This window comes from Mya arenaria, chromosome 12 (genome assembly GCF_026914265.1).
Source record: "Mya arenaria isolate MELC-2E11 chromosome 12, ASM2691426v1".
NCBI lineage: Eukaryota > Metazoa > Mollusca > Bivalvia > Myida > Myidae > Mya > Mya arenaria.
In genome coordinates this window covers 31,791,001-31,811,396 of record NC_069133.1, presented here as the reverse complement: position 1 = coordinate 31,811,396, position 20,396 = coordinate 31,791,001, and the positions used below count along the sequence as shown (strand labels likewise).

The window sequence follows — 20,396 nt, the reverse complement described above, 5'->3', positions numbered from 1 at the left end:
ATTGTAAAAAATTGTGCTAAAATTAAAGAACTTTTTTTATATTTAAATGAGATAATATTTATGCGCATGTTAAGTTCATACTTTCTCATACACTTTTCTTAAATACCTTGTTCACTAACTGATCACTGTTTATCTTTTTTATATAAAAGATATTTAAGATATTTCTTGTTTAGAATAGTTTGGATGTATATATGCATATAAAAGCCAGTTAATGTTCTATGGATTGTTTGATCAAAAATTAATGTGTGACATTGAAGTATTTACTTTACAACAACATTCAACTTACGTTACATACTGTAAGTACACTCAACGAGTTAGACCCACTTTCCTCTCTCACTCCGAGGGATAAAGTTGATGATTGCGGACTTCCTCGGAGGGTAAAACTGTTGCCCTCGCTAAAATTCCACCGAGTTCCTCCGAGTGGCTGGTTTACCACCGGGTTTAATATGAATGATAGCGTTGAAAATCGTCTGATGTTATGACCCCGCGGCGGAACGCCGTGTCTTATAATAATGATAAGCAAGAAATCACTCTTGTTCAGAAGTTATTTGTTTTTATGCTTACATGTATGTACATTGTTAATCAGACAAGATTCTTACCAGCTTTTAATTTGTATTTGTGTCCTTAAACGCCAATTGAATATAATGTCTTGACTTGTTAATAGTAAACATTGAATCATTGATGTATTGCAACTAATTGTATTGCATCATGAAACAGCCGACATTTTACACGTTTCTGAACCATGACCTCTGACGTCATGTGCATGATCAATACAATACATAGAATATACTCTTTATTTTTGGTGGTTAAAAAAATCTATGACGTTTTAGGGAATTTTTCCACACAAAAAAACAAGGCAAGAAGGCTTTCAACCATGCGCTCTGAACTTTGAACACGTGTTTGGCCTCCTGATTTTCTGAAAATGTGTAATAAGTAACCTAGCCTTTTTGGATAAAATGTGTTTATCAATGTATTCAGTCATTTGTAAAAAAAACACGTTTATAAGATGAATGTGCAAAAAGTGAAATACGACTACATTCTTGTGGTAAGCTATCTTCATGCAAAACGGGCAGAGGAAAAAGGATAATAGCAATTTAATGAAGCTGTCATAATTGATTGAAATTTGTAATAAAAAAATAACTTTAGCGTAGATTCGTATTAAGTGTCCATAGAGTTTCGTTGAGGTTACCCTTCCAAGGAATGCCGCATTCATAATTCTTCAGTCGACTGATCACACTCTGGGGGCCTTAAATTCCAACCCTGAGGAATGCGGATGATGAATTTGTTGTGTTAGCTGCGATAGCGAAAATCTGCGGAGGGAAACGGAAAGTGGGTCTAAATCGTTGAGTTTACTGTAATGAAGCTTTTTAGCAAGAAACTGATATTTATGGTTCTACTTGTATATGGGTAGGAAATTATTCTGCATAACAAGAAATGAAAGTTAAGATCCCATTAATATAGGATTTAATTTCCATGATTTTTCAGGTTCTAAGTAACCCCTCATTAACAATAGACATGACACAAACTTAAGGCCATACCAAACTGTTTTATGTTTAGTGTCAACCCTTAGTATGAAAACCTAGCCAGCTATCCTGAAAAAAACAAAACAAGCCCTCCCCTCTAAAAAAAAACCGGATACTAAATGAGTAACATGGACACATGAGCGAGCCCCTTAGTCCTTCCTCTGAGATTTCCACTGTAAAATAAGTTCAAATAAAATTGTATTAAAGTTTGTTAATCATGAGAATCACACAGAATGCATCATTTTCTGATATCAAATGCCAAGAATACTAGTACAATATATGAAGCATGTTGTTTAAACTGGTGTTCTGTAGTCGGAGTTATAGCAAAAGGAAATTAAAAATACTTTGGCAAGATCAATGATCATATAAAATATGTTTTTGGACTAGGGCACTTGTGGCCTAGTTCATAGCCATAACCGCGATGTCTGCATTTTCAAGCCGCATCTGAGGGTTAACTGACATAATGTATTCATACGCTGTATTTTGATTGATTGCCGTTAGCGAATTTGAATAATCAAAGTAGTACCAGAACTGATTACAATCACAACATCCAATGAAAATAGTTCTCCTAACAATTCAAGCTAACTGTATGTTCTTTTAATGAAGCACAATAAATGCATACGTATCGAGTGAGTTAATCGGGTTAACCACATGAATGTTCTTGCATATGGTCAGATAATATGCAATAAGAATATGAACATATTGGAAAAGTACGCATCGAAGTTTTTCCGTTCAATGCTCTGTATTGATATACTGGTACCCTCTTTCTCTTTTATCCGAAAAGAAATTAGTATCAGCTAACCGTGGTGCCCGTCGCGCATTCGAAATGTGTCTTGTGAATTCATACGTATTAAAGCGAATAAAGCGTGCGGTCTAAGTAGAAAACAACCAGGAAAGTTGGTTTAAAAAAAGTAGTGTTATCCTTTGTATACAATGTTGGTATTCCGAAGTCGGTCCCTGATCTTTTTTTCGACATAATTTGCATGTTTCCGTGATATTTTCTTTTCGATACAAAGTTTTTTTAACTAATCATCGCATGGCACTTAGCAATTTTTTAAATACAACATGATTTTTGGTATTTATTGTTCAAATACTATTAATGTTAACTAAAAACCATATGCCGCGTACCTGTATAACTTTATATTTTTGAGGAAAAGTAAATCAGGGTACCAGTCTACTTATTGACCTCAAAATTTACTCTGATCAGAGCGGCCAATGATTCAGACATGTATGTTATCACTACTTCCGGATGCTGATGATGTGAATTTCATAGTGTTTTATTGAGGAAATTTATCAATAAAGCCGCCATTGAATGATTACCACCATCAAACGGATTTATTTTCATCTTACTGTGGGTAGCATTTTTAATTTGACACGTTAATTTTCAAGCAATACAAGTTCGTTTGAAAAAATCATGTGATTTCAATTTTGCAAAATGGGCATAAAAAAAATATCAAATATGCGCATACTTATTTATGAAGTTTCATTCTAAATGAAGCCAAATGTATGGATATGTGCACAGCATCTGTGAATAAGATTATTGTTTACCTATGTGCATAGAAAAATCACTCTCAGTGTAAGTACATGACATTGTGATAAACCAACGCCATTGATAAAACAATCTTGCATGCTCAATTTTGATTTCCTCTCTTATATAATGCACCAGTCAATTGTTACCATGGCCCCCTCGGGGATATACCAGGGAAAAGGGCTGTGTTTTTACCTTTCAGGTGCCCTCGTAGCTAAAGAACTTCAGCGAACGCATTATATATTACCTTTTTGGATGTGTTGTAAACATAAAAAAAAAATGTATTAACATTACAGTTATGGAAGCCAGAACTAGTGCCCTCGCAATGCTGGGTGATTGCAGTGGTTTTGTCTTCCCTCAAAATATATCAGGAAATTGCTCTTACCTTAGATCCCCGGGGTGTGGGGTTATTCACGGGATTTTACCACCAGTTCGTTCTCGCAGGGCAGGGATTTTACCGGGGATTGGCTGGATGGAAATCCGGGGGGGGGGGGGCGTGGTTACAATTGTCTGGTGCATACTTTACAAGTTCTTTTTCTGAAGAAGCTTTGTGCTCACTTTTTGTTTTCTAGCCAAGAATGAAAATCAAAAATCAGTCAGAGATACAGTATGCTGATGCATTGTTGTTGATAGATCAATATAAATTTGTGAAATATTTGAGGGAAAGGTATTTGGTTAAATAATTTGCAAGTGTAACTTTTGAGTTTTATTTAACAATGCAGTGCCGAAAATTGTGGAGATATAATTGAATTTGTATTAATTAATCAGTTGACTTGTGGCGTTTAGGGAACAAAATCAAAATATTCAATAAAGATCCCTTATGTTGTGGAATAGTAAAGTAATGAAGATTTAATCTCACAACAGTCTTTCTCAAATGCTGTCAAGGCTTTTTTATGCTTAGGAATATCTAACCTCGCGATGTCAGACCAGAAATCATCTTGGCATGAGCTTGCATCACTATGTATCATTATCCACCAGTCAATTGTAACCACGGCTCTCACATCCGGGGGTATACCGGGGATAGCCGGCGAAATGGGCCATGTTTTTACCTTTCAGGTGGCCCCGCAGTGCCAGGTCTTCCCGGAAAATACAGTGTGGATGGGGCTTAACCTAATGTCCCTTGGGTGCGGGGCATTTGGTGGGGACTTTAGCATCAGATTATCTCCGCAGGTCGAGGATTTTAGCTGGGTTTGGCTGGACCGAAAGTAAAAGTCCCCGCTATACCGGGACCGGGGGATGGGGGGCATGGTTTCAATTGACTGATGCATTAGCTTGTTTATTCAGATAAAGTTAAGAATAAATATTTATTTATATAACTTATACTTTGTAATCTAATTCAAAGATTTGAAAAAGGTATCCTTTATCAATAAATGCAAATATACATAAATGACTGTGCAAATCTTTTTGTATCATCCAAATATGAGTACCTTGCAGGGTGAATGTTAATGATGAAAAAAGCAAAAATTTAAAGAAAATTGTAGAAAATTAACATAAACTTGGTATCGATGTGTACAATTAATGCATTGAAACTTACTACTGATACTCCCCATAGTTTACAAATGATTTATTAATAGCAGTTATTTCGTGTTTTTCCATTAAAAAAGATTACTAGGTATTGTCGTTTCAAGACAAAAATTAAAAAAGTTGTCAAAATGAGAGTGCAGCTTTAAACTCATAATAAAATGTCAATGCACTTCAGTTGACATAATTTTAAACAGATGAAAAAATGTTATTTTTAAAAAGCACAATATATCTTTTATGTGAACTTACATTATAATGAATTTATTCATATCAGTGACTTTTCTTGCACTTAAATGTGAACAAGAAAGCTTGGGATTGAACACTAAATGAAACAGGAATGAAATTAAATGAATCACAAAATATCATCAAATTTATACACACAAATGTTCTTTGATATACAAAAATATTAAACTTTTTAGACATACAAAAATTGAACATTTACTAAATACGGTTATAAAAAATGATGAATACATTTGTAGGATTTGATATCCTACTAGATGTAACTCGGCTTCGTTCATTTTTCTAAACTTTCTCTCAGTGATGAGGAATACATTTTATTCACTGCAGTTGTGTTTTCTAAGTTTATGAAAATAAGAACAATTAAAACAATTCATTAACTACTGTTGATCAGTGCAGATTGTGGGAGGTCATGGTTGATTTCAATGAACCACCAATAAGCCCTGCCAAAATTGGATACTGATTGGTCAGTCAGGTGCTTTTGGTAGGCATGATTAGCATGAATGTTAATTTTAACCATCATTTATGAATGTTTACACAATCATTGAATATTGAAATAAAAAGCGAAATATTAGTTTGAATGATGAAAGCCATGAAATATGTGAAGTATTCAAAAAGAGACCATTTTTTCAGCTTGTGTAAAAAATGAGAAAATTGTTAAGTAAAATTATTTATTGTTTATCAGGAAAATGTTGAAATCTCATGTTTAGGCCTATTGTGATCATACTTGATTGCTATGTTATTGGCACTTATTGCAATATGTTTTATTCATTGCAATATTTATGTAAAACACTATTATTATGTTGACTTAAGTTTGTAGACAAGAACTAATGGTATAGGTGATGTGAGAATGACCTCATAAGTCTTTAAAACCCCTTTTGGTATTGTGAGTTTTTTGCTCAAGTCTTGTTCAGTTTAGCTTTTGAAGATTTTCAAAGTCCAGCTGTCTAGAAAGACTATGTCAAACCCTGACCAGATATAATTTCTTGTCTTTTCAAATTACCAACTTGGCAATGGTTTTATCATAACATAGGATATTGGTTTGAACTTGTTAGTGTTTTTGTATGTGGAATGAAATATCATAAGTGGCACTAAATTGAACATAATTTATAGTTCTCATTGATATCACACATAGCCCCAAGTACATGTTGATCTAAGATTTAAGGCTTGGATGGAGTCAGGGCAAGAAAAATGCATGTTAATACATTGTACTTTCCAACACAAGAACTGTTTGTTTATTCAAGTAAATAAAGCAATCCCAACACCAAGGAACTGCAGTATTGCATAACCAGCTTAATTGACATTATGAGTTGGAGTTCAAATTGCTGCAATTAAAGGCACATGTAGTTTTCAGAATTATTCAAACTCTGATTTAGCAACCTTAATTTAGTTATATGAACTTCTTTTGCGAAATGAAAGCTTTTTTAGATTTACAAGGACGGGTGAAAAGTATTTGCCAAATGTACTGCAACACCTGATACCTGTTGCCTAGGAATCCAACAAATTCTTGGCACTCCAAATGTTACAGTACTATTCAATTTGGAGTACCTGAAAAGAAAGCTTCTTGATTCTACATTCAAAATCTTCTTTCTGTATGACATATTGGACCAGGTAATCATGAACCTACAACCTTTTGCATCTATTGAGATAGGGAGCTATCAGGACAGTGACAGAGGACAATACAAGAATGGCCAACTGCTGCAATTATTGAGTTATCTAATGCATACAAATTAAGACGGAGAAAATAATTCTTATTTTTTCCAAACTACTTCCTTAACCCTTTACTTCATAGATACGCAATTTTACTTATCTATCCATAGCTTCATAGATACGGATCTTAACGTTTTATCCATAGCTTCATAGATACGTAATCCTACGTATTCGTAATGTAGGGGCATTTAGTTTCATACCTGATGCTTGTTTATGCGCTATAAATTCATATTCATGAAGTATAAACATCGATAAATACAATGCACTAAAAAAAACACTATGTTACTATTTAAAGAATTTCGGAAAATCGCAAAATAAGGTCACTGGTATCAAAGATGCGTAAAACGTTGACTGCGCAGGTTTGTGGGCATTCCTGTCTCGTTTTCCTCGTGGAAATTTACACAATACTGCAAGTTATAATTAACTACCAATAATACAACTATATTTTATTGATCACGCGCCTGACGTCACAGGTCATGGTTCGAAAACGTGTCAAAATGTCGGCCATGTTGGATAAACAAAAAATCATCTGGCTTGTATAAACAAAGGCCATAAATCATTATATGGGACATATGTGTCACTTCTGTTTCGCTAATCCGGTCATAAAAATGCGCATCTGCTTCTACAAATTGAAAGTAAGTACAAATGTGTTATAAAAATAATGACTATCCCTATTGTTAAACTTTGACATGACCCAATTTAACATCGATCAGCTGTTGAAACACGTGTTTTCGAATACACAAGAATGCAATGTAGAGCTAAGTTCTGCCCTTGTTAACTTCAGTTTAAAACAACATTCCTGAATGATGTCATTTATATTTCAGTGTTTGTCTGACGAATCGGAACATTCTGGCTTCAATTAAAATGAGTTTGAGACATTGAGTACGACGTCGAGAATTCAGACCTCGGCGTCACGCACACAAGGATACGAGAAATGAGGATTTTTTAAAATCAAACCCAAATGACAATACATGGACATGCAATAAACGATATAAATTTAGTAAACAATAACATGCAGGCCTCATTTAGTAGTTGAATAATAACTTTATTTGTTCATTGTAGCGTTAAATAACCGAAAGTTATACGTACTGTGACTGTTGATCAACTTTTTTTTTCTTCTGTATCATATATATAAATATACCGTGCTTCTTTGTTGTGAACTATTTTTTAATTCTGTCCATCTTTGTTTCAATTCAGGTTGCATTAAATGAATTATAAAAATATGTTGTTTATATAATATTTCGTGTTATGTTTGATAAATAAAAGTGTAATAAAAATTAATTTTCATCAAATTTGACATATTTTTCTGTTTGTTTATGAATATCATGCGGAAATAATTTAGATAACAAAATAAAATTTATATGACTGGATTGGAAATTTAATTCTCTATAAACTTTACATTGATGACTTATTGATTAAACCAAAAGAAATACTAAGAAAATAGGTTTGTAATACATTAGGGTTAAAATTCCAATAATATCAATAATCTCCTATGAAGTAGGGGTACTGATATGAACTGATAAGCCATGAACTGGCAGCCTGAAATGGCTTAGGTTTACATGAAGTAAAGGGTTAAGCATCTTGTACATGTATGTAGTTGTCTTTTACAATGATTGTTCAAAGTTACAATGGCCCTGTGGGTTAAAGATGCTCTGTCCACGGGGAAACAGGTTTTGTACATAATAGGGTTATAAGTACTGCGTTTTGATCCAGGAGGTTGTATTCGACTCAAGTAGATTTTTGCAGATTCGGACACCACAAGGCACAAGCCGAGTAAAATCAAAATCTACAAAAAACTACCAGAATCAAATATGACATTCCGCCATATCCAGATCAAAATGCAGTTACCACATTTTAGCCTAAAATGTTATAATTATGGGAACTACTTTTATACGCAGTCACCCATAGTCGCTTAGGTGTTAATCCGATCTGGTCATTGTTCAGTTTAATTTCGTCCCGTCAAGACGTCCAGTATTTGTCTTAAAAAAATGGCAGCAATTGTGAATTTGACTCCGAAAAAGGAGACCTCTTACGACTCTCTGGATGCTTTACGTCGTGAACGCTCGGTTCTACAACAGCAGATAGAAGAGCAGTGTGCCGACGTCACAAGAGTGGTATATGGCCGTATTGCACTGGAGCAGAATATGGGTTAAAGTATTTTGTGATATGTATTGCATGTGGATTGATGATGGGTATAAAATAAAGAATAAAATTATGTTTGGTATTCCATTCTTACTAGCAGTGTGATGAACTGCTGATACCATGTTATGAAATTTGATGGTCAAAGTATTTAAAAGACATTTCAATAGTTCATACTTTAAAACCGATATTCATCTCATCTTAGTCTACTCAACTAATGCTTTGCTATGTACAAAAGTCTGCAGCAGTTATATGAATAGCATTAGACAGAATGCAGTGCCTAATATTTATCAACAGCACTAAGTTATCATGGTAACATGTTATATGAATTGTATACCAAGCACAAATTAAGAGGGAGAAAATAATTCTTCACTTTTTAAATAAAAACTACTTCCTAATAGCATTGTGTATGCAGTATGACATAGGTGTACAATGTAGATGTCTTTTACAAAGATTGTTTAAAGTATGGCCCTGTGGTTTAAAGTTCCCCTGAAAATGAGGCGACAGGTTTTCTATATAGTATGTAATTACATCATTGAAAATCTTCTCTGAAACTGCAAATAACAGTCCTTTGATATAAAAGGAATTGATCAAATTAAAGAAGTATGTGTGCCAACCACGTAAATTAATTTTGTACAAGTCTGATTTAACGACTTTGAGAAATTCAAAAGAACTATGACTTTATCTGATTTAACACTTTAGCCCCCCCCCCCCCCCCCCCCCCCCCTCACTCTACACACACTTAACTAGATTTTTCAAATTTCCTTTGCAGCTTGCAAGCAGTTTTAGTCTGAAGTTTAAGCTAGCCCATTAAACAGTGACCCCTTGTGATGTGAGCCGATTTTTTCAATGCTTAGATACATGGTTGTCAACATTCCCCTGAATGAAGCCCTAGTCCATCAGTGCTTTCAGCACTTTGATTTTATTTTGAAACCGAAAACATATCGACCGCAAATACTAAACATAGAAAGTTGAAACTATTTGATATTGCCTAATATAAATATACTGTTAAACCAATAGAGTGTCATTTACTAGTAACATGGACAAAAAAGATGTCTTTAATATACTCTTTTGACAAAGAAGGTAATATAATCGAGAATGGTCGTAATAAAATTTGGTGTCAACTTAAGCTATAGTCTTGTAAAGTTTATTTCATTGTCAAGATTATTATTATTTACTTATGGTTGAAGGGTTTCTTGTGCTCTTTTTTCAACAAAATGTGCTAACTTACATTTATATAAGTCAGTGATATATTTAGTAATAATTACAAAATCAGGAATGTTTATACTCTGATGATCATTCTGCAGGTCTATATGGCGCAAGGTACCATTATGTTTTGAATCAAAAAGGGGTACTGATTTCAGATGCCCTTGATTATTTCAAATTATTGGGATAACAAATTTTTTGTTTGCATGCTTTGACGTTAAATCCTTTTCCAAGCCATATTGTGATGTAAAACTTGAAACAGAACAGTTGTTCAGATATTGTAGTAACATGTATTAAGTAGCCTTCTGATAGTAAGACTCAGATCTGTGGCCAGTCCCACAACCAATGCCAAATTCTACTAGTGTGGCCAATCCCCAAATTGTGGTCTTTATATTCCACAAACGTGGTCATTAATATATGAACATATATATATATTACCAAAAATAAAATAAAGCACTGTTATTTTACCTCTCATACATTCATCTCAGGGCCCAACGGATTTTACAACTAGAACGTCGCATCAAGCAACACACATCGTCAATGCACGAACGACGTCGGGCACCTAAGGGCACACCACAGGAAGAGATGGAAGCTGCAAAACGGGAACTTGAAGTGGTACGAGCTTTACTGACATGGTCAAATTCCTCCCGTGTTAGGATTGGGTGTTTCTTGTGATACTGGCTTAAGAGTGCTCACGACTTTTAGTTTGTAGGAGAAAAAAAATGTTCTGAATGAACCATAATGAAGATTATAAAGGAAACTTTTATAAAATCTTTTCTTTGAATGATACAATGTAAATGAAAACTTAATAATTAATATTATAGCGATAATCTTATGCTTCCAAATTGCCTCATCTCCTTATAGGTATATATATATATATTATTGGCAACTTATAAACATGCAAAAGATAAGCTACATGTATTGCACATATTCAGCAAAAATATTCCTGTAATTCAGTGTGTTCTGATTCAAGCCATAGAAATGATTGTATGAATACCTACACCATAAAAAGTCATGATCATATCTTAAGACTAGCAGTATCCGAGCAGCTGTTATGTTATACTGTTGACCCTGTTTGTTGTTACGCACCCTGGTATTGATGTGTCCTTAATTGCACACCATTTTCATGGATAGTCAGTGGACAATATTTTGATAACCGTTTGCTCTTTTTTATCTACAGTCATTTAGCCTGAACTAGGTACACAGTAAATTGGAATGCATGGCCACTTTCTACATTTATAATATTTCATAAATTACCCATTATATTATGTTTCTATATGATTCTATATGATGAAAATATATCATTAGCTTTATATGTTTTTTATTAATTTAAGCGCAAATACATTTTTTTTAATTCATTCATTTTTGACAACAATTAAAATGGATTGGAGGTTGTATAATCTTTATCATGAAAATGGTGAAATATATGAAAACAAAGTTCAAAGTACCTCTGGTTAAACTTCTGATTTGTATACTATAAGACTGACTGGTATTAAACCTGTTCACCTTTCAAAAGACATAAACAACCTGTCTGCAAGGATATAATTAGCCCATACTCCGATTATAACGGTTTATGGCAAAAACATTTGTTAGCTCATCTGTCTTGGAAAGAATATTCAACATGAAGAATTACCAAGATTTGGGAGATTCAGATTTGCTATATAAACTAGCATTTCCAGCATAAAATAGTATACCTATTCACACCATTTTTATTGACGTTATTCGAAGAGTAAGGGGAGCTATACTACTCAACCCAGCATCAGGGCACACCTTGGAATTGCACTTAAGCTTATAACAATACCTCCAATATACCAAAGTTGCAGGAGGCATATTGAAGTCACCCTTGCTGTGGTTGGTCGTATGGTTGGTCGATCCATTGTAATTTTCCTTGTCCGAAGTATAACTTGAAAAATACTAGATGGAATTTAATTAAACTTCATACAATGATAGAACATAATGCAGAGTACAAGAACAATAGCTCTATTCTTAGCTAATTACAGAGTTATTGCCCTTTGTTACTTTTTTCTTGTCTGGTGAATAACTTGAAAAAAAACTACTTGATGCAATTTAATTAAATTTCATACTATGGCTAAGTACTAATGAGAGAAAATGCAATTTACAAGAACCTTATCTCTATTTCAGGTAATAACAAAGTTATTGCCTTCCTTAATTTTTCTTGTATGGAGCATAACTAATTCATACTAAAGCATAATAAGAGGAAGTGCTGTGTACATGAACCATAACTCTTTTTAGCTCATTATAGAATTGTTGTCCTTTGATGTTTTTTCTTACAGAAAGTCCCAGAATATTCCATCTGTTTTTACCATCAGTTTTCACCATAGGTGACAGGATCTTTCAGGGATAATTGAAACACAACAACTGTATAATCATATGCACATAAGAAGATTCATTTTTATACTGTAATTACAAATATAATTATATCAAAATGTCATTTCCCCCCCCCCCCCCCGACCTATACTGCCACCAATGGTTTTACTTAGCTGGAGAGTTAAGACAGTGCATAGGTGTATTGTCTTTGCACTAGCTCAGCACTCAGTGTGCTGTGGACCATATGAAACATATATTTCATTATCATCTCACCAACACAGCTCTTCTCTTCAAAGAATAGTCTTCAAAAAGTCACCATCCATTATATACTTAGTTTAAAAAAAGTTTAAACTTTAAGAATACGCAGTCAAAACTTGATATGTCTAAGTTGACGGGATCTAGTTAAATACTTTGAGATAGCACACATTCAGCATATCCAAAACATAAAATATAGCACCATTTCACCCCGAATTATATCTAATGTTTACATCTGCAATTGAATCGGTCTTGTAGTATATTTCTGTTGTGAGAACAGAAAAATTATTATTAAAAATAAGAATTGAATTATTTGTGTCAATTTGATTTAACTCACATTACTTGATTACACAAACACAGATTTTGAAACACACACATACATGGTTTAATAAACAACGTTATAGCACATCTGACAGTAACTATGATAAAATAGCATTTCGATGATGGCTTCATACATGTACTTCTCATTGTCTGAGTTTGAATACAATTGAGTTTTCATTTTGAACCCTTACTCCCTATGGCCGATCCAGATATCCCCCCCCCCCCCCCCCCCCCCCCCCCCCCCCTGTGCTCATTTTGGGTCAACGAATCAAAAAATCTCCATATTTTACACATAAACATTTAATCATTAACTTCAGCAAAAAATGTCTCTTTATTCAAAAAAATAAACAAAAAACATTTCATGATTCATGATAACCAGTTATCCACCAAATTATAACAGATGATTAATTTGACACGCACGCTAATTTAGCGACATGCGGCAAACCGTCATGAAATTTTCGCACCTTCAGCTTTCTTTAGTTTGACAAAAAGAACACAGAAAATGTGTGAAATTCGACCACAGTGACTGAAATATGACATAGTGAAAAATCAACATAGAACAATCGACATAAGCTGACTTGTTTTATATAGAAAAAGAAGGAATAAATTCTGGACCTGGGAAATCATTTCACACAATGGGAAAATCGAAATATCAGAGATCGATAAAACAATCTTGGACTGTATCTGAGTCGTGTCTCTAAGAAGAAAAAAACAACAATACACGAAAACATTAAGTTTCAACCCATTTAACAAGCTAGCAAAATTAATGAAAGCTCAATTAAAAATGAACAATACTTTAATTATAAGGAAAAAAAGAACATGAATTTAAGAGGAGGGTGTGTTAGAGCCTGTGTGTTAATGGTGATCAAGTCTTCATAATCTTTCTCTACCCTATGGTGACAGGTTAAGAACCTTCAGAAGGACTTGTTACGACGCTACTCCGAACTCAAACAATGGACTGCAGGTTGGAACTTCCCTCTTTCTCTAGCGCTCTTTCTCTATCTATGTGTGCAACTGCAAACCAATAGGCCCAACTTTGAAACTCAGGTATTGACATGAAACTTTTACACATTGTTACAATTATTGACAATAGCAATCAAGGTCCCGTTACTCTGGCTGATTTAGAGTCCCATCACTGGCTGATATATAAGTTGATTTATCTTAGTCATGAATATGACAGAAGCCTTTAATGTTCAAAACAAAAATAAACCTCTAAAAAAAATCCCAAAGACTTAATTTTCCTGTCCTTGTTGTTTTCTCCATTTTTAGAATTCTAGAAGAATCACATGCATTTGATGTTGCATGCATATAAATTTGCAAAGAGTTTGGCATTTATTATACCTTTAAACATAAAATTAATGCACAAAAACAATGTTTCAAAGTTGGGCTACCGGTAATGCATTTCCCTTATGTATTTTTATTGATCTGACAAAATCTGTTAAAAACCTTTCTTGGAAATAATTTGTCTTAGTGGGCACAAGGGAGATTTTGCATGTTAAATAATTTTATGGTCTATATTTTTAACGAGGTTTTCAACAAAAACAGGTTATTTGAATGAGGATGAAACTTAGTATTAATGTTGCAGCCAAACTAAACACATAAGATACTTAACAAGAGTATTTTTTAGTAGTTGTGTTCCTTTTTCATTAAAAGTAAAGGGAAAGGCTGCTGTTTTTTCGTGTACAAGAAATTAATTGGCTATATTTCTAATTGTCCGTATGCAAAAACCTGGTTTCATTGCATTGTGGCGCTTCTTATCCTCATTGAAATAACAGTTCTCTGAAGAATATTTCTGTGTAGGGAAACTGGTCCAGTCTTGTTTGCATGTTTAACATAGACTTTTAACAAATATTCTTGTGTGTTGAGAGAGGCTTATTCTTGTTGATCAAAGAATGTGTAGAGAAGACGAATGGTCTTAAAATTGTAAATAGCTTTAGTGTTTTGTAATAATTTTTAAAAAATGCTAAGAAATATTAAATTAAACTTCTTAATTCATATGTTAAAGTTAATTATTACAGTTGAACACCGTTAATCCAAAATCGTAGGGACCAAAAAAAATATTTTGGAATAGCGATATTTCGGATTAACAATTTTCAGAAAATGACAGCGTTCGTGAATTATAGATGAATTGAAATACTTAGTGGTTAAGATTGCAGTGTCGGTTACGCGTTTCCAATACGATACATTTGGTTTGAGTGATCGTTCGTATACAAAAATATTTGTTGATTTATTGTTTAATAAATGACAAATAATTAATTATTATACTTCTTTATTAAAACAACATAAAACATTTAAAACAAAATGAGAGCTTATGTATGCATTCGAAACATAGCACAGTTTATAAAAAAAAACATGTTTAAATAGCACTGAAATTACACATTGTTTACTCAGTATAGTTGGTTTATTTTTTAAAGAATAATGTTATGTCTCCGTTAATGTGTTTCTCAGTTACGTATTCGTCCAGTTTGTTAATAAAGTCGTACACTACATCATCTATTATGAATCGCTCATTTTCTTACATCGATGTTAGTAACATGCTCTATGTCATAATTGAACAAGCACTGATTGTGCTCAATTGTCACCTCAAGCCGTTGCCCGAGTGCATTCACAGTATGGTGTGAAATACTATGCCATGATAGTTTTTGAAATAAGAATTGTTAAATAGGTGTGAAATACCTAATCAGGACCGTAATCTTTACTTCGGAATAGCGATTATTTCGGACTAGCAATTTTGGATTAAAAATTAAAAATTTAGTGAAACAAAGAAGGAGTAAAATCGGGACCAAAAAATAATTCCGAAATAGCGATAATTTCGGATAAACGGTGTTCAGAATAGTGATGCTTAACTGTATTAGATATTGTCATTTTGATATATTAAACTGAAGTGAATGATTTTTAAGAAAACAGGTGGTAAAAATATTCATTAGTACTGAAATGTGAGTTTTTTTTACAGTTTAAGTATCCAAGGTAACTTAAAATCGCATGGTCTGAAGTTGAAGCTAAATGTAACATTAATTAATAACAATGCAGAAATGCCGACTAAGCCTTATTTATAATATTGATAATAATTTGCTGTAATAAATGGGACTTTACATTCAAAATCATCCTAGATAAAAGTAGTATCTTACATGTCTAAAGTGTAAATTTTAGAAAGGTGTCATTACTTAAAAGAAATATAAGATTGTTGAAATTAAAATTAAAAAACAATTAAGAAATCTGAAAGGTGTAATACTCCAAGAATTACATTTACCATTTATTTACTCTTTAACAATATTATTTTGTAACCAGAAATGTCTCTTAAATAATGGGTTCATTTGTAAAATTATGCAATTGCAAAGCACCTGATAATACTCATGCCAATGGTCAGTGCTAGGGGGCAAATAATTTGTGAGACTATTCCATGTACCATTGCTGCCAATGGTCAGTGCTAGGGGGCAAATAATTTGACAGACTATTCCATGTACCATTGCTGCCAATGGTCAGTGCTAGGGGGCAAATAATTTGACAGACTATTCCATGTACCATTGCTGCCAATGGTCAGTTATAGGGGGCAAATAATTTGACGGACTATTGCATGTACCATTGCTGCCAATGGTCAGTTCTAGGATGTGAATCATTTGAGAAGTTATTCCATGTACCATTGCTGCCAATGGTCAGTTCTAGGGGGTGAATCATTGAGAGACTATTCCATGTACCACTGCCAATGGTCAGTTCTAGGGGGTGAATCATTGAGAGACTATTTCATGTACCACTGCTGCTTATGACCAGTGCTGGGGGGGATTCTTTTACAGCATAGTGCATGTACTATTGCTGCCATTAAACAAGCCAGTGCTAGTGCGGATCTTTGACAGACTATTGCATGTACCATTGAACAAGGGAGTGCTAGGGGGAGATCCTTGACAGACTATTGCATGTACCATTGAACAGCCTGTGCTAAGGGGAGATCTTTGATAGACTATTGCATGTACCATTGAACAAGCCAGTGCTAGGGGGAGATCTTTGACAGACTATTGCATGTACCATTGCTGCCATCGAACAAGCCAGTGCTAGGGGGAGATCTTTGACAGATTATTACATGTACCATTGCTGCCATCGAACAAGCCAGTGCTAGGGGGATGAATCTTTGACAGACTATTGCATGAACTATTGCTGCCATTGAACAAGCCAGTGCTAGGGGGATGAATCTTTGCAGGACTATTGCATGTATACTATTGCTGCCCTTGAACAAGCCAGTGCTAGGGGGGATGAATCTTTGACAGACTATTGCATGTATACTATTGCTACCCTTGAACAAGCCAGTGCTAGGGGGATGAATCTTTGGCAGACTATTGCATGTATACTATTGCTACCCTTGAACAAGCCAGTGCTAGGGGGATGAATCTTTGACAGACTATTGCATGTATACTATTGCTACCCTTGAACAAGCCAGTGCTAGGGGGATGAATCTTTGGCAGATTTTTACATGTACCATTGCTGCCATTGAACAAGCCAGTGCTAGGGGGATGGATCTTTGACAGATTATTACATGTACCATTGCTGCCATTGAACAAGCCAGTGCTAGGGGGATGAATCTTTGACAGACTATTGCATGTACCATTGCTGCCATTGAACAAGCCAGTGCTAGGGGGATGAATCTTTGACAGACGTTTGCATGTACCATTGCAGCCATTGAACAAGCCAGTGCTAGAGGGATGAATCTCTGACAGACTATTGCATGTATACTATTGCTGCCATTGAACAAGCCAGTGCTAGGGGGGGGGGGGGGGGTGAATCTTTGACAGACTATTGCATGTATACTATTGCTGCCATTGAACAAGCCAGTGCTAGGGGGATGAATCTTTGACAGACTATTGCATGTATACTATGGCTGCCATTGAACAAGCCAGTGCTAGGGGAATGAATCTTTGGCAGACTATTGCATGTATACTATTGCTGCCATTGAACAAGCCAGTGCTAGGGGGATGAATCTTTGACAGACTATTGCATGTATACTATTGCTGCCCTTGAACAAGCCAGTGCTAGGGGGATGAATCTTTGACAGACTATTGCATGTATACTATTGCTGCCCTTGAACAAGCCAGTGCTAGGGGGATGAATCTTTGGCAGATTATTACATGTACCATTGCTGCCATTGAACAAGCCAGTGCTAGGGGGATGAATCTTTGACAGACTATTGCATGTATACTATTGCTGCCCTTGCACAACCCAGTGCTAGGGGGATGAATCTTTGGCAGATTATTACATGTACCATTGCTGCCATTGAACAAGCCAGTGCTATGGGGATGAATCTTTGGCAGATTTTTACATGTACCATTGCTGCCATTGAACAAGCCAGTGCTAGGGGGATGAATCTTTGACAGACTATTGCATGTATACTATTGCTGCCCTTGAACAAGCCAGTGCTAGGGGGATGAATCTTTGGCAGATTATTACATGTACCATTGCTGCCCTTGAACAAGCCAGTGCTAGGGGGGTGAATCTTTGGCAGATTATTACATGTACCATTGCTGCCATTGAACAAGCCAGTGCTAGGGGGATGAATCTTTGACAGACTATTGCATGTATACTATTGCTGCCATTGAACAAGCCAGTGCTAGGGGGATGAATCTTTGACAGACTATTGCATGTACCATTGCAGCCATTGAACAAGCCAGTGCTAGAGGGATGAATCTCTGACAGACTATTGCATGTATATTATTGCTGCCATTGAACAAGCCAGTGCTAGGGGGGTGAATCTCTGACAGACTATTGCATGTATACTATTGCTGCCATTGAACAAGCCAGTGTGAGGGGGATGAATCTCTGACAGACTATTGCATGTATACTATTGCTGCCATTGAACAAGCCAGTGCTAGGGGGATGAATCTTTGGCAGACTATTGCATGTATACTATTGCTGCCATTGAACAAGCCAGTGCTAGGGGAATGAATCTTTGACAGACTATTGCATGTATACTATTGCTGCCCTTGAACAAGCCAGTGCTAGGGGGATGAATCTGCGACAGACTATTGCATGCATACTATTGCTGCCCTTGAACAAGCCAGTGCTAGGGGGATGAATCTTTGACAGACTATTGTAAGTATACTATTGCTGCCATTGAACAAGCCAGTGCTAGGGGGATGAATCTTTGACAGACTATTGCATGTATACTATTGCTGCCATTGAACAAGCCAGTGCTAGGGGGATGAATCTTTGACAGACTATTGTATGTATACTATTGCTGCCATTGAACAAGCCAGTGCTAGGGGGATGAATCTTTGACAGACTATTGCATGTATACTATTGCTGCCATTGAACAAGCCAGTGCTAGGGGGATGAATCTTTGACAGACTATTGCATGCATACTATTGCTGCCCTTGAACAAGCCAGTGCTAGGGGGATGAATCTTTGACAGACTATTGTATGTATACTATTGCTGCCATTGAACAAGCCAGTGCTAGGGGGATGAATCTTTGACAGACTATTGCATGCATACTATTGCTGCCCTTGAACAAGCCAGTGCTAGGGGGGTGAATCTTTGGCAGATTATTTCATGTACCATTGCTGCCTATGAACAAGCCAGTGCTAGGGGGGTGAATCTTTGGCAGATTATTACAATCATGCACTATTGCTGCACATGGACAAGCCAGTGCCAGGAGGGTGAATCTTTGATAGACTATTGCATGTACCATTGCTGCCATTGAACAAGCCAGTGCTAGGGGGAGATCTTTGACAAACTATTGCATGTACCATTGAACAAGCCAGTGCTAGGGGGAGATCTTTGACAGACTATTGCATGTACCATTGCTGCCATCGAACAAGCCAGTGCTAGGGGGATGAATCTTTGACAGACTATTGCATGTACTATTGCTGCCATTGAACAAGCCAGTGCTAGGTGGATGAATCTCTGACAGACTATTGCATGTATACTATTGCTGCCATTGAACAAGCCAGTGCTAGGGGGATGAATCTCTGACAGACTATTGCATGTATACTATTGCTGCCATTGAACAAGCCAGTGCTAGGGGGATGAATCTCTGACAGACTATTGCATGTATACTATTGCTGCCATTGAACAAGCCAGTGCTAGGGGGATGAATCTTTGCAGGACTATTGCATGTACCATTGCTGCCATTGAACAAGCCAGTGCTAGGGGGATGAATCTCTGACAGACTATTGCATGTATACTATTGCTGCCCTTGAACAAGCCAGTGCTAGGGGGATGGATCTTTGACAGATTATTACATGTACCATTGCTGCCATTGAACAAGCCAGTGCTAGGGGGATGAATCTTTGGCAGATTATTACATGTACCATTGCTGCCATTGAACAAGCCAGTGCTAGGGGGATGGATCTTTGACATATTGCATGTACCATTGCAGTCATTGAACAAGCCAGTGCTAGGTGGATGAATCTCTGACAGACTATTGCATGTATACTATTGCTGCTGTTGAACAAGCCAGTGCTAGGGGGATGAATCTCTGACAGACTATTGCATGTATACTATTGCTGCCATTGAACAAGCCAGTGCTAGGGGGATGAATCTCTGACAGACTATTGCATGTATACTATTGCTGCCATTGAACAAGCCAGTGCTAGGGGGATAAATCTTTGGCAGACTATTGCATGTATACTATTGCTGCCATTGA

General features: G+C 35.7%; 1 protein-coding gene across 2 annotated transcripts in view; it reads left to right on the top strand.

Annotated features, from left to right (window-relative positions):
- Nucleotides 1-20,396, top strand: part of LOC128211315 (leucine-rich repeat-containing protein 27-like) — a 68,551-nt gene that overhangs the window by 40,982 nt on the left and 7,173 nt on the right. For both annotated transcript variants that reach the window (XM_052915972.1, XM_052915973.1), the window contains 2 exons: nucleotides 10,353-10,479; nucleotides 13,672-13,732. In XM_052915972.1, the coding sequence (XP_052771932.1) occupies nucleotides 10,353-10,479; nucleotides 13,672-13,732 (188 nt within the window). The remainder of the gene's footprint in view (nucleotides 1-10,352; nucleotides 10,480-13,671; nucleotides 13,733-20,396) is intronic.